The sequence below is a fragment of the Gastrolobium bilobum genome, unplaced genomic scaffold (assembly GCF_033153095.1).
Source record: "Gastrolobium bilobum isolate Gb01-03AN ecotype WA unplaced genomic scaffold, APGP_CSIRO_Gbil_v1 utg37294, whole genome shotgun sequence".
Classification (NCBI taxonomy): Eukaryota; Viridiplantae; Streptophyta; class Magnoliopsida; order Fabales; family Fabaceae; genus Gastrolobium; species Gastrolobium bilobum.
In genome coordinates this window covers 1-16,134 of record NW_026897691.1, presented here as the reverse complement: position 1 = coordinate 16,134, position 16,134 = coordinate 1, and the positions used below count along the sequence as shown (strand labels likewise).

At 38.2% G+C, this 16,134-nt stretch overlaps 1 protein-coding gene and 1 non-coding gene across 2 annotated transcripts in view; both read left to right on the top strand.

The window, feature by feature from the left end:
• Nucleotides 1–1,825, top strand: part of LOC133309339 (protein WEAK CHLOROPLAST MOVEMENT UNDER BLUE LIGHT 1-like) — a 30,061-nt gene extending 28,236 nt beyond the window's left edge. The window contains exon 6 of the mRNA XM_061510100.1: nucleotides 155–1,825. Coding sequence (XP_061366084.1) covers nucleotides 155–1,825 — 1,671 coding nt within the window. The remainder of the gene's footprint in view (nucleotides 1–154) is intronic.
• Nucleotides 1,826–15,717: 13,892 nt separating this feature from the next.
• Nucleotides 15,718–15,824, top strand: LOC133309341 (small nucleolar RNA R71). Its single transcript, XR_009751305.1, has one exon. It is a non-coding gene; the product is annotated as a small nucleolar RNA R71 (small nucleolar RNA).
• The last annotated feature ends 310 nt before the right edge of the window (nucleotides 15,825–16,134 follow it).

Sequence of the window (16,134 nt, the reverse complement as noted above, 5' to 3'; positions counted from 1 at the left end):
AATGACTGTTTATGGAATTAAATGGGTGTAATTGAAAAGTGGATTCTCTACCTCATTTGTTTCCCACTGCTTTGGGGCACGCATATATTTATTTATTTAAGTTTGAATGCCCTAAAAACAACTATTTTTATATTTTGTTTTTGTGGCACAACAGAGAAGCAAGCTTGAAGGACAAGACTTTGGAAAAACAGAAACTGCTGAGGAATTGGAAAGCACTAAGAAACTTATTGAAGAACTCAAGCTTAACTTAGAAAGGGTAGAAAGAGATGAGCTTCGGGCCAAAGAAGAGGCCGAACTTGTGATTCTCAAAATTGAAGAGATGGAGCAGGATATTGTAAATGAAGCTAGTTTTGAAGCCAAGGCACAACTTGAGGTTGAAAAAGCCATGCATACTGCTGCGCTTTCAGATTTGGAATTTATGAAAAAGGAACTGGACTTGCTACATAAGGAGTATGTTTCTATGTTGAGTGGAAAGGATATAGCTGTCAGCACTGCAGAAGAGGCTGTTGCTGCAGCCATGGAGATTGAAAAGGCAGTGGAAGATTTGACTTGTGAGTTAAATGCAACAAAGGAGTCGTTGAACTCCACTCGAACCGCTCACTTGGAAGCAGAGGAACAAAGATCAGGAGCAGTGGATCAAGAATCTCACAACTGGAAGCTGGAACTTGTGGAAGCAGAAGAGGGGCTCCAAAGACTAAACCAGCAAGTTTTGTCAGCCAGGGTTCTCAAATCTAAATTGGATGCATCTTCCTCTTTACTGTCTGATTTGAAAGCAGAATTAGCAGCATATATGGAATCAAAACAAGAAGATGAAAGCTATAAAGCACAAGAAAAGGAACTTGAGGAAGTAAAGCTGAAAATAGAGAAAGCAACTGCTGAGGTTAACAGCTTGAGGGGGGCTTCCATGTTACTAAAATCTAAACTAGAAGAAGAGAAGTTGGTTCTCAGCACCCTTAAGGAAAGTGAGGAAAAGGCTTCTGCTGCAGTTATAACTCTCCAAGCTGAAATGGAGAAGACAAGGTCTGCAATAGCTTTTCTTCAAATGGAAGAGAAAGAAGCAAGAGAAATGATGAATGAGTTGCCCAAGAAACTGCAGGAAGCAGCACAAGAGGCTGATCAGGCTAAATCACTTGTTGAGGCTGCTCAGGTAGAGCTGCTTGAAGCACAAGAAGAGGCTGAACAAGCTAAGGCCAATGCAAATACATTGGAAAGTAGATTACTGGCAGCACAGAAGGTGATAGAAGCTTCCAAGGTTGCTGAAAAGTTGGCTAAAGATTCAATTAAAGCATTGGAAAAGAGTGAATCAGCTAGAAGCAACAATAGCATGGATTCTTCTTCACTTGTGACACTCACAGTAGATGAATATCATGAGCTCAGTAAGCGAGCCCATAAGGCAGAAGAGCAAGCCAATGTGAGGGTTGCAGCAGCTAATTCTGAGATTGAAACGGCTAAGGAGTCTGAGTTAAGAAGCTTGGAGAAGTTGGAAGAACTGAATGAAGAGTTGTCTGTGAGAAGGGAATCTCTGAAGATTGCAACTGAGAATGCTAAGAAGGCCACAGAAAGAAAGTTAGCTATAGAAGAGGAGTTAAGAACATGGAGGGCTGAACAAGAGGAACAAAGAAAGGCTGGTGAATTGAATGACCTGAATACAGCTGCAACTGTGTCTGATAATGATTTATCAAGCTCAAAGGGTAAAGTTCCTTCAAATGACACGGATACTGGATCAGCCTCTGATACAAAGAGCAAAAAGAAGAAGAAGAAGTCAATATTTCCTTCGAAGCTTGTAATGTTCTTTGCCAAGAGGAAAACGCACCCATCCAAGTGAATGTGTAATCCTTAACCAAGTCTTGTTTCTGAAAGAAAGGGTTGTGTATTGGCTCCCAATTGTGAGAATATGTATTAAGTTCTTTGTTCCCAAGAAGAAAATAAGATCATTTATTGTATATTAGGTATAGCTGCTCTATTATTCAATATTTGAATCTCCACTACAAAATTACCTTTTTACAAGGAAAAGGTACAAGAGTCTACTCCCACCACGACACATTCTGCTATAGTTTTTTTTTTTTTTTTTTTTTTCTATATATATATATATATAAGGTATATAAGTTTGACACCTCATATGGAGTTGTTGATCTTTTTTGATCTAACGGCTCTATATATATATATATATATATATATATATATATATATATATATATATATATATATATATATAAATCAGAGTTGTTGATCTTTTTTGATCTAACGGCTCTATATATATATATATGTATAAACTTTATATATATATATATATATATATATATATATATATATATATATATATATATATATATATATATATATATATATATATATATATATATATATATATATATATATATATATATATATGTATATATAAATTTGAAGTTTGACACCTCTATATATATATATATATATATATATATATATATATATATATATATATATTATATACATATATCATATGAGAGCTGTTAGATCAAAAAAGATATATATATATATATATATTTTTCAATTTCAATTTCTTATCCACTTATTTTATATGACTTATTACTACCCTTTTCTTTGGTATTTCGGGGCATGGATCGATGTTTTCTCTTACTCGCATGCTAGATACAACATCTATATATATATATATATATATATATATATATATATATATATATATATAGGGTTTAGCGGATATAAAGTGACTGCACTTAAAGATTGGTGCAGTCATATAAAACTACGTCATTTTATAGTGTGAAAGCATTAAATATGGGAAATAATAACCATACAAAGGTCATAATAAATATAAAGCATTAAATATAAGGAATCATAACCATATAAATGTGAAAATAAATATAATATTTCCATTTTTTACAATTAATTCTAAACGCGAACTTTCTTTATTCCACCCAAAACGACGTAGTTTCTATGTGACTGCACCAATGTTTATATACAGTCACATTACAAATCATTTTGCCATATATATATATAGAGAGGTAGGATCCTTTGACACCAGTGTCAAATTTGAAATTTGAAACCTCATCTGAGAGTCGTTAGATTAGAAAAGATCAATGGTGTCACATGCTTACAAATCAGAGTCGTTGATCTTTTTTTATCCAACAGCTCTCAGATGAGGTGTCAAATTTCAAATTTGATACTGGTGTCAAAGGATCCTACCTCATATATATATATATATATATATATATATATATATATAAATAGATAGAAAACTAGACCAAAAAATTCACATCTGATATCTTTACCATAGATAGAGAATAAGGATTAATATATTTGCTTATGGTTTGAGTTTTCTAGAGATTTGCTTTACTCATTCTCAAATAGAATTATGTTTTGTACCATGTTTCATCAGTATTAGACTTCCCTTAAAATATTTTATAACTTCGTTCTCCTTTACTCTCTGTTGCATCCTCGACTGTTATTGGATCAACAATTTCATAAATTTTATTGTTTGAAACAATATGAAGGCACTGTACTATACAATTCATAAGTTTTAAAAACTTACAAATGAGATTAGAATAATCCAGAAGAAGTGCAGAACTCCTTTTTTTCTTTCTTTCATAATTAACATTACCATTCAAGGCACTATACAAGCAAACCTTACAAATAGCTAAGGTTCTAAATGGCTGTACAAGAACACATACTCTTATGTGGCGGAGCCAGAAAAAAAAATAGCCATTGCCAAAAGACCCAGCAAGGTAGAACTTAGCTAGTGCCAATATTATATTATTTTTAAAAACTCAACCAGTGTCAAGCCTGAACCATAATTATTAAAGAAAATTTATACTATTTTTTAAAATTAGCTGGTGCCTGGATACCAAGTGGCTCTGCCACTAATACTGTCACACATAATCCAAGCTAGTAAAGAAAACCTACACTCACTGTTGGGAAAACAATCAAATAGATGCAATTTTGATATAATTATGTCACCAAGAGCACATAAAATTTTCCATCAATTACCCAATTGTGGAAAAAACACGTACTTGAATAGTCAGAGGTAGGCACATCTCCTTCATGACAGTTGAATTGTTTGTGTTGTTTGTGTAAAGCCATTGATGTATCCCTCAAAGGGTGAAGTATGTCAATCTAGGGGTACTCTTAGTGGCAATGGTAAAGAGTAAAGACCAAGGCCTTGTTAGAGTTTCTCATGTGTTATTCCTCAAAGGGGAGAGTGTGTAAAATGGCTATGGTAGCTCTACATTCTTGCAGAGTAACAGCTCATAGAATGAATAGATTAGATGATAAGCCCCCTCAATAGGAGAATGGGGTATTTAGATAGGAGAGGTCACCATCTGACCTAATTTTATTAATCTGGAATTGATGAAAACAGACACAGAGATAAGCTCCTTACAAAGATTAAATGCATAAAAATACACCAAAAGACCTCAACTCAAACTCAAAGACAACAAACCTAGGCTTCAAGAGATCCCAAATCCCTAACATTCACTCAATTCATGCCTACCTCACGACACACAGTGCCCTTCCTTTTATCCTATTCTCTAAGAACCTTCTAGAATAATTCCTAACTAACTAATTAATTATTTTACTTTCAGGCCCATCAATACCTTTCAGCCCCATCACTCTCCAAGCGTGTGAGAGAGAAAGTGGAGTAGGAGACAAGAGTTGTGCCACCTAGCCAAACCAAGCATCTGCTGCCAAGCCTACTGCGCCGACTGTCCATATACAGTGGGCAACAGTGCATGATAAGGGGAATCCCATGTGATGTGCCTCTATGGTTGTTGCGACTCGGCAAGTGCACCGGTCGTAAAGTAATAAAGTGTACCGGAGTACGAGATCGTTCCCACGAGGATCAGAATTTTCAAGCACTAGTTCGCTAATCGCGTCTTAGTTGGACAATCAAGAATTTAGATGAAGAGAGTTGTGATTCAAAGAACTTAAAATTAAAAACAATTAAAATCATGCAATTAAGGAAATTCAGAATTAAAAGAATGAATGAAGATGATGTTTGATTAAGAATTTAAAACAAGCATAGTTAAGGTTTCGACTTCCCCCAATATCCTCAATATGTTATGAATTAAATAGCCAAGAATCTGTTTCTTAATATATTGCCAATCAATTCTATCTGAGTTAATTACGGCTCAATTCCTTGTTACTATAAATCTATGTAATCTTGAAAGAACTTCAGTTCCCCGATTATTGCTTAAGAAAACATGCATTAAGATCAAGAATTACAAGATTACATAATTACCCTATGCCTATTCCTAGATCACAAGGATTATGATAAATTATCGAGTCAGGGTTCATGCACCAACATCCCTATTGTCATACAATTTCCCAAAATCATTCTATAAGGAACAAACTCATAGAAAGCATTAAAGACAGATAATTTATTCAATTATAAAAAGAACAAGATTCAGAGACAATTTAATTCATAAACATAACGATTCAATTGGGTTCCATCTACCCTTAACTACATACAAGACTACTCTAGCATACTGAATTGAAAAGAAATAATAAAGAAAAGAGAACCCCAAGCCTCCATTGGTGTGATGTTGACTTGGTTCCTCAGTGTTCCAGCGCTCCGCAACAGGATTCCTCCTTGGAGTATGAATGAGGATGAATGAATTTCTGAATGAGTGTTTTGGTTCTGACCCCAAGCTCCTTATTATAATATTCAAAGCCACAGCCTTCATCGTATCTTCCCATTAATCCATATCAGATTTGTAATTGATTCTCCAATTGTTTCCTTTTTGCAATTAATATCTCGTGGATTGGTTGAGAGATTTGAGCTTTTGAGTCTTCTTATAATCTTCCTTCAGTCTTCTCAGGAATCAGCTTTGATATGTTTTCGCTTTAGTTCCATCTCATAATAGGACAAATCCTTATTAAATCTCAGCAAATCTTAGTGAATCTTTGCTGTCTTTAACGTGCTTGGGCGCTCAAGCATGTTGTTGGCCACTTGAGCGTGCCAAGTTACTGCAATTTTGTTGTTGCTGTCTGCCTGAGCGCGCTCGAGCGTGCTACTGGGCGCTCGAGCGTGCTCCTCAAGTCTGGATTTGTGTATCCTTGGGCACTTGAGCTTGCTGTTGTGCGCTTGAGCGCCCTGATGTGCCCAGTTTAGCTGTTTTTCCTTCTTCCAAACACTCGAGCGTCCTCTTGTGCGTTTGAGCGTGCTTTTCTGGACCTTGAATTCTAATATTTTTGTTTCCTTGATCCATATTGAGCCGCTACTTCTTCGTCATGATTTCTTTAGCACTTTTAGCACCAATTCTTGTGGTTTTACCTTCAAAATGCAAATATTATCAAAACGTCAGCTCAATTTCCTATCTTATGACTTAAATGTATTAAAACCTTGAATTCCATGCATTTTACTACATAACTCTTGTATAATTTAGCCTAAAAAACATGGTAAACCAAAGGTTTATCAAACATTCCTAGATTTGAATATTGTTGTCCTCAGCAATCAACTAGAATAGAAAGCAGGAATCTCAGAAGCATGGAAATTGGAAGGAATTTATAGAGACAGAGCATTCAGATTATAAACATTGCTGTATCAATTATAAGATTCATAATTCATCAGAGAGAATTGCAACAAAATTCTTAAGATCAAGAATAAGAGAAAATTACTGAAACATTCCCTCACTAGGAATTTAATTCACTCAAGCTCATCATCTGGAGGGTTTGGTGTTTCACTTGTTTCCCACTGAATCAACACTACCATAGGCTTGCTTATATTCTCGCTTTCCAAAGTATTGTGACGTATCTCAAAGATCAAGAGGTCTTTCTTGGGTTATAACTTGGCTTGGCTAAAGGAAAGAAAATTTAGAGAAGGAGCTGCAAGATTAAAATTCAGATTTTCTCGAAGAGGAACTTATGCATTTGTTTACTTTTGTAAACACTTTCTTTCTTCTTTTCCTTTTCGAACTTTCTCTTGTTTGTCATTCTCTTCCTCAGAATCAATTTTTCTTTCTTTCTTTCTTTTCACTTTGCTTCTTGAGGATTTTTCCTTTTCTTTATTTCTTTCTTTCTCATTCCACTCAACCTTACTTCCTTGGCTTTTGCCTTTTTTCCTGTACTTCCACAATTTATATCATTAACAACTAGCACCTTTTTCTCAATTTAATCTGAAATTTCAATCTCAATTAAGGCGAGGAGAGTATGTGGAAAGTGGCTTAATCATCTTCATGGGTTTTCAAAGAATAAACAGGCCTAGGCTCAAAGGGGTTAAACTAAGGAATATCAGCAAGGGTTGGCTATTTGGCCATCTAGTTTAAAGGAAGAACATGCCTCAATCATATCTATAAAATATATCACATACTAATTCAAGCAAGAAACAAAGCAAGTTCTAGAGTCTTTCATACAGTGGGATGCACACTCAATAAAATTTCTCTGTATAGGCTCAAAACCTCACGGCTATGAATGCGCAGTAATTTCTCTATTCCAAAGCTTAACAATCTTATCTTAAATGAAAGTATTCAATAAATCATGAAAATCATACATTGATGCTTATTATGAAAAACTTGAAGCCGTCATCATGCTCTAAATCAATTAAAAACAGAGAAAACATAAAAAAATTTCAAAATTTTTCTCAAAACAGTGACTTGGGGTTTTTATTCTAAAAAATATCAACAATTCAAATTGCAAGGAAAAAAGTTTGAGTTGAGATGGTTCCCTGTACTAGCCGGATATTCTGTGTATACTCATGAAGTTCTTCCGGTCAATAAGCATTCCAGCTAATGACCTACGCGCGTTTCCATTCCCAGATTTAAATGTTACTGTCCTCAGCAACCAATTTAAATCTATAAAAATAATCGCGTGGATAGTTTTTAAAAACTAGTCGATTCTTCGTGAAACAGCATCGTAAAAACTATCGGTTAACAGCGCTGAAATATCATACTGCAACACAGAGTTATCTCATACCAAAATAAATAAAACATCATAATCCATGCAAAATAAAACTAAAATAAAGCATGTAAAATAAATGGCCAAGGTGATCAGTCATCCATCTCCTCATCCTCTGCATCACGCACTATGGTTGGTGGCATGACTTTATCCTCGCCATCCTTGTCCTGGCCATCAGTAGCCGGACCTATGTTGGCCTCTCTCTGTGCAGCATCGTATGCACCCTCTTCCTCGGATCCATCATATGGCTCGGGCTGGAAGTCTGGAAGTCCAACGGGATGGGAAATGCTGAGGTGCTGCAGAATGCGTGTCTGGTACGCCAGCTGCTGCCTATGCATATGGCGATTCCTGCGCCGGATGAACCCCACCTGCATCTCAAGAGCAGTCAGTCGACTCACTACTGATCCTGCCGCAGCTGAACCGGAAGCCCCATCTGTCTGGGCTAGTGTACGTCTGACTCTCCTCCTCTTGCCCGCTTGAGCAAGGTCTTCTATGGAACCATCTCCCTTCTCAATTGGCTCCTTTAGTTTGTCCGAAATCCACTGTTTATCAATCTCTAGTAGCAATTTTACTTCTCTTCCACCAGTTGTGGGAATCTCTACCCCAGCTGCCTGACACATGACTGTATCAATGAGCTATGGCCAATGGATGCTTTCTTGCTGGTGTTGTGGGCCATATCATACAAACTAGAAGAAAGGATCCTGGGCAGGTCAATGGGCCTCTCATTCATAATGGCCCATAAAATACCGCCTGTCTCACTACCACCTCAGTATGGTTGGAAGAGGGTATGATGTTGCATACCATGAAATGGAACCATACCTTGGCTAGGTTGTTCAAATTCATCAGCCACACTCTCTTAGGACGCCCGTCCTTTGTCTTATCCCACTTCTCCTCTGGGTTAGTGATGCACTCCAGTATAGGCTTTGCAGCCTCCAATTCATCATCAGCATATTCTATGTTGTTGCATGTGTTCCGATAAGCACAAGTGGTGACAGATGTCCTGACATGATGAGCAGTCTTCAGCAAATTTTGAATGGAGTGGGAGTCATACTTAATCTCTTTCCCCCTCACGAAGCTCACATACTACTTCTCCACTCCTTCTTCCTCTTCAACATAAGCATTTGCAAAGAATTCCCTGCAAATGTCTTCACTTGTCACCACTGGGAGAGTGCAGAAGTTCCTCCAACCCCGCCTGGTAATATTGTTGTAGAAGTCAGGGTGCTGGCCCATATTGAGTTGGAGAACTCTCTCCTTGCAGATGGCCTTCCCCAATATGTGGGTCTAGTACCTTTGCTCATGAGCCGGAGACTTGAACCTTTGTAGAGAGCTTGAACCGGCACCAGTATTGCCTTTGTTTCTTTTACTTCTTCCTGAAAACCAGAAAAGTATTTCAATTCAAGATAACTATGCTTTTTGGAATTCCCAGATTTATTATACAGCATGCTTCTCATGTAAATAATTCAATCATAATCACCAAAATCTGCAAGGCATTTTCATTCCTAGATTGAGTATGTGAATAAAATTTTGAAAGCAAGCATGACATGTATTTTACTAGACTCCAATATGAACCTTAACATTTCCAAGTAATGATGCAACATGATGCCAACAATATTCATGAATACTACGTAATTCCCAAAAAAAATTTAAAGCATGGATCCATCATGGAGATTTTAATTAATCCACCATCCCTTGCAGTATGTTATTTGGGAAAAGTTGATTCAAGAATGAACCATTTTAAGTGTATAAGGAAAATAAAGAGATGAGGTTACAATAAGATCCTTGATATACTCTATAATTGTGATGACCAAAAAAACTTATGCAAGTGTCTCATGTCTATGCCACAATGATCCTATTGAGGATTTTCTATCAATCATTTCATCAAACAATTGTGGTGCACACGCTTACTGCTTCATGACAACCTAATATCATGGGTTCATTGTGCTCTTTCTATGTAGCATTTTAACAAATAGTTTGTGTGTGTGAAGAGATGTTTCATCAATCAATTCATGCACAATTTGTTTCATCATGACCCACAACCTTGGTCTTTGATTCTTTTGTACCCATTAACAAATTAACCATTTTTTGAGTGCACTAATCATCATGGTTGTTCATTCCCAAATCAAGAAACCAAAATTAAGGACCCTCAAGTTCATGAACCCCAGAATCCCAAATGCTTCCCTTAGAACCCTAGGTTTTACATACATTAATCAAGTTCTTATTTGAATGAAGATGATTTAACTAATGCAACTCAACATTTTAATGATTGAATATAGTGGAAGACAAAACATACCTGGATATCCTTGTGTCAAGGATGCTCTTGAGGGAGAGAATGAGTGTTAAGTGTGATGAGAATGAGAGTGAAGGTGAGAGTGAGAATGGGGAATGGGGAAAGATTTTATAAAAAAATTAAGTGCATCATGTCCGTGCCAGCGCGCTCGAGTGGCCAACAGGGCGCTCGAGCGTGCTCTTCGTGTTGTAATTTTTCCTTTGAAGCGCGCCTGAGTGCTTGGAGGCAGGGCCAAACCCCTATGATCTTGATCAAGCGCGCTTGAGCGGCCATAGGGGCGCTCAAGCGTGCTGAATTGCAAAAAAAAATTTCTTTTTCCTGGAGTTGTGCGCTCGAGCGTGCACACGGGCGCTCGAGCGTGATACTCGTCACTCAAAATTTCTCAGTTGGCCTTAACTATCTAATTTGTTTTTGTATTTTCTTAAAAAATTGAAGTAAATAAATAGGAAAACAATAAATCCTAGGGTTGCCTCCTTAGTAGCGCTTGTTTTACGTCATGAGCCTGACGTACCTGGTTCAAGTTACCTCTACAAGGGCAACGATGGTTGTTCCCCTGTCAATTTCTCCTCCCATGTATAGTTTCAGCCGTTGACCATTCACTGTGAAGCTTCTATCGGAATCTAGTGGACTGATCTCCACTGCTCCATATGATTTCATGTTCCTTACGATGAACGGTCCCGACCATCGTGACTTAAGTTTACCAGGGAAGAGATGAAGACGAGAGTTAAAGAGTAATACCTGATTTCCCACTTTGAAGTCTCAAAGTAGGATCTTCTTGTCGTGCCACTTCTTCGTCTTTTCTTTGTACAGGGTTGCACTCTCCTACGCAGAGAGCGTGAACTTGTCTAGTTCATCCAATTGCAGAAGCCTTTTCTCAGATGCGGTTTTGGAATCAAATTTGAGGTATTTTATTGCCCATAAAGCTTTATGTTCCAATTCCACTGGTAAGTGACAGGCCTTCCCAAACATTAACTGGAAATGAGACATTCCAATTGGCATTTTGAATGCAGTCCGGTATGGCCATAGTGCATCATCAAGCTTCTTGGACCAGTCTTTTCTTGAACTTCCAACCGTCTTCTCCAATATACGCTTCAGCTCTCGGTTGGATATCTCCACTTGACCACTTGTTTGCGGATGGTATGGTGTGGCAATCTTGTGTTTCACTCCACATTTAGCCAACACATATTCCACTTGTCTGTTGTCAAAGTGGGTTCCTCCGTCACTTATGATTGCTCGCGGTACGCCATATCGGACAAATATGTTTCTTTTGAGGAATGCAATGACCACTCGAGCATCATCAGTAGGAAGGGCAACATCCTCAACCCACTTGGAGACGTAATCGATCGCAATCAGGATGTATTTGTTGCCATAGGAAGGAGGGAAGGATCCCATGAAGTCTATTCCCCACACATCGAAGATCTCAACCTCCAATATGTTGTTGAGGGGCATTTCATGTCTTCTGGAGATGTTCCCCGTTCGTTGACATATATCACAGGATTCAACAAATTTCCTTGTATCTTTGTAAAGTGTTGGCCAATAAAAGCCACTCATTAGTACCTTTGCAGCTGTTCTTTCTCCTGCGAAGTGTCCACCGTAGCTGGAACCATGACAGTGCCAAATGATGTCTTTCATCTCTTCTTCTAGGATGCAACGCCTTATTACTCTATCAGAACATCTGTAGAAAAGGAAAGGCTCATCCCATAAGTATTTCTTGACATCATGTAGAAACTTCTTTCTTTGTTGCCATGTGAAGTCTACTGGAATTTCTCCTGTTGCTTTGAAGTTTGTGAAATCTGCGAACCAAGGAGGTGTACTCGTGTTCTTTACTTCCTTCGGTTGCGGATCCGAGATAACATTGATAGCCATAATTTGCTCATCGGGAAACTCCTCTCTGATCTTCAGCTCAGGTCCATCTTGAAGATCTTTTTCTTGAATTCGGGAGAGGTGATCAGCCACCAAGTTTTCTACACATTTCTTGTCTCTGATCTCCATTTCAAATTCTTGTAGGAGCAGCATCCACCTAAGTAATTGTGGCTTTGCATCCTGTTTATTCAATAAATACTTTAAAGCAGTATGATTAGTGTAAACAATTACTTTAGACCCCAGCAAATACAGTCTAAATTTATCAAATGCATAGACAACTGCTAGTAATTCTTTTTCAGTGGTTGCATAATTCATTTGTGTATCATTCAGAATTTTACTAGCATAATAAATCACATGCAATAATTTATTCTTTCTTTGTCCTAAGATAGCTCCTATGGCATAATCACTAGCATCACACATTAATTCAAAAGGTAGTGTGAAATCAGGTGCAGTGATTGTAGGTGCAGTGGTCAATTGATCACTTAAAATATTAAATGCAACCAGACATTCGTCTGTGAAGTTGAATTCCTCATCTTTGACCAACAACTTGCATAGTGGCTTTGCTATCTTGGAAAAGTCCTTGATAAAGCGTCTGTAGAAACCTGCATGACCAAGAAAACTTCGAATGCCTTTAACGTTAGAGGGAGAGGGATGTTTCTCAATAACAGATATCTTAGCTCTATCCACTTCTATACCATCCTGGGACACTTTATGTCCTAGAACTATGCCATCTTTTACCATAAAGTGGCATTTTCCCCAGTTTAAAACAAGATTGCTCTCTTGACATCTTTGTAAAACACAAGATAAATTTTCTAAACAAATGTCAAAAGAGGGACCAAAAACAGAAAAATCATCCATAAAGATCTCAATAGATTTCTCAATCATATCAGAAAAGATAGAAATCATACACCTTTAGAAAGTTGCAGGAGCGTTGCACAAACCGAAGGGCATCCTCCGGTAAGCGAAGACTCCGTAAGGACATGTGAATGCTGTCTTTTCTTGATCTTCTGGAGCTACTGCTATTTGGCTGTAGCCTAAGTACCCATCCAGGAAGAAGTAGAAGGCATGGTCAGCTAGTCTCTCCAACATCTGGTCCAAGAAAGGGATGGGGAAATGGTCCTTCCGAGTGGCTGTATTTAGTCTTCTATAGTCGACGAACATCCTCCACCCAGTGACTGTCCTTGTCGGAATCAACTCGTTGTTCTCATTTCTTACCACGGTGACTCCTCCTTTCTTGGGTACCGTTTGTACAAGACTTACCCATGCTCTATCAGATATCGGGTAGATCATACCTGCATCCAATAGTTTAACTACTTCTTTCCTAACCACCTCTTTCATAGTTGGATTGAGTCTCCTTTGTGGCTGCCTCATAGGTTTAATATCATCTTCCATTAGAATTTTATGAGTACAAAAGGAAGGATTTATACCTTTTAGGTTGGAGAAGGACCATCCTATGGCAGCTTTATGTTTCTTCAGCACTTTGAGAAGCTTTTCTTCTTCTGCGGTTGATAGCTCAACATTGATGATGACCGAATATATGTTGTTGTCACCAAGGAAGGCATACTTCAAATTTGGTGCTCCAAGAGGGATGTCATCTTTCTTTCTTTCAAGTTCTTCCACCACTAGTTCTTTATCAGCTATTTCAACTTCTTCGTTGATTTGTTCTCACTCGAGTGGGGAGCTTTCCTCTTTCATGGCATCATCAATTTCTTCTTGTATTATGTCTATCATGAAACAGTATCCTCCGTCTGTTGGATGTTTCATTGATTCGAAGACGTCAATGGTGACTGTTTCTTCGTTCACCCTTAGCATCAGTATTCCTTGCTCCACATCGATCATTGCCCTTGCGGTGGCTAAGAATGGCCTTCCAAGTAATAGGGAAATCTCGGTGTCTTCTTCCATATTCAGAACTACAAAATCTGCAGGGAAAATGAATTTGTCAATTTTAACTAAAACATCCTCAATTACCCCATCTGGTCGTCTGATCGATCTGTCAGCTAACTGGAGAGAAACTGTAGTTGGCTTAAGCTCCTTTATTCCTAAAGCTCTGCACATAGACAGTGGCATTAGGTTTATACTTGCTCCCAAATTGCATAGTGCTTTCCCTACTTCAATATTTCCTATGGCTATAGGAATACTGAAGCTGCCTGGATCTTTCAGCTTGGGAGGAAGTTTCTTCTGGATGATTGCACTTCACTCCTCTGTCAAGGCCACTGTTTCGCATTCCTTCAACTTGCGTTTCTTTGATAGAAGGTCCTTCATGAATTTCGTATACTTCGGCATGCTTTCCAGGGTTTCTACGAAAAGAATGTTGACTTGCAGTTTCTTGAAGATGTCCAGAAATTTTGTGTATTGTTGTTTCTGGACCTCTTGTTTCACCCGCTGAGGGTATGGAACTTTTGCATAAGGAGATGGGTCTGCTGCTTTTGGTTGCCTGTCTAGAGCTTTCTTTTTCTCCCATTTGAACAACTTCTTCTCTAGACTGCTCTTTTCCGCTTCTACTGCATCTTCTTCTTTCTTTTTCTCAACTTCAGGTTTGACTTCTTTCTTCTTTTCAACTGGTGGCTTTTCCACAGGTTGAATCACGATCCCACTTCTTGTGACAATTGAATTACATTGTGCCTTTGGGTTCGTATCGGTGTTCCTTGGAAAGGTGCCCTGAGTTCTTTCAGTGAACTGTCTTGATAGCTGACCAATTTGAGTCTCCAAGTTCCGGATCAAAGCTTCTTGATTCTGGAATGAAGCTCTTGTTTCATCTCTAAAGGCATCTGTATTTTGAATGTAGTCGGATGTTGTCTTGGACAGCTGTGCAAAAGCCTTCTCCCATTCTGAAGTGGTTGTTGTTGCAATGGTACGAGAGGATTCAACTGGTAGTTTGATTTGTAACTCAACCCAGGGTGTTGATTAGAATTTTTCCACCCTTGATTACCATATTGATTCCTTCCTGGATTGTTCTGGTTCTTTTGATCATACCAGAGTCCATTTTCCTCTGCTGGTGGCTTCTTCGCTGCTCTTATGTATTCGCAATCCTCAGTCGCATGAGCCTCTTCACAAATACCACATTTAATATTAGAATTATTAACAGAAGAAACTTGAGAAAGATTAAATTTTTTATTAAGAGAATCTAATTGTTCTTGTTGTTTCTTGTGCATTTGTAACATTTGTTCATTCTGGGCTAAGAGTGCATCATAGCAATCAAGCTTCATTATCCCTGATCATCTTGGTGCAACTGGGACAGAGGCATTGTCAAATTCTTAAGAAGCTAGAGATTCCAACAATTCTAGCGCTTCCTCTGGAGTTTTTGTTTTCAAGGAGCCCCCTGCAACAGCGTTTACCAGTGTTCTTGTGTTGGACGTTGGTGGATTTGCACTTCTCTTGGTGGAGTAACTTGCTTACAGTACACAGGGCGTCGTCAGTCGTGAATCCTATGTATGCCTATATAATTATATGGATAGGGATTGTCAAGTGGAAAAAGACCATTTGATTCCCCTCTCCCGTTGGTCGAGTTACTTCATACCTTGACCGGATCACATAGCGTTAGCGAAGTGGTAAACTTCGCAGCAGGACCAGCAAGCTTTTGGACATTGAATGTACACTCGAGGAGGACTTAACAGATGTAGAGGATCCTGACAAACTTGGGGAAAGCACACCTTTTTCTTGCTTTCTCCCATGATTCAATTCTATGTTGAGGACACTTCTTGAGTGATCCTTTGAATCGTTCCCAAGCCTCATACAAAGATTCGCTTTCTTTTCGTTCAAAAGCAGTGATCTCCTCCTTGAGCCTTGCGATCTTTGAAGCTGAGAAAAATCTGGCCAAGAATTTTCTTGCTAAGTCATCCCAATTGGTTATGCTTCCTTCAGGTAGAGACTGCAGCCAATCCCTTGCTTCATCCTTCAGTGAGCATGGAAATAGCCTGAGCAAGATAGCATCACGAGGAACTCCATTCACTTTTAATGTATCACAGTAAAGTAAAAAGTTATCAAGATGACTATAGGGGTTCTCTGTGCTTCCTCCATCGAACTGTTCTTTTTGAATCAGTTGCAGCAGTGCCGGGTTCAGTTCAAAGTTGTTAGCCTCTATATTTGGTCTAACA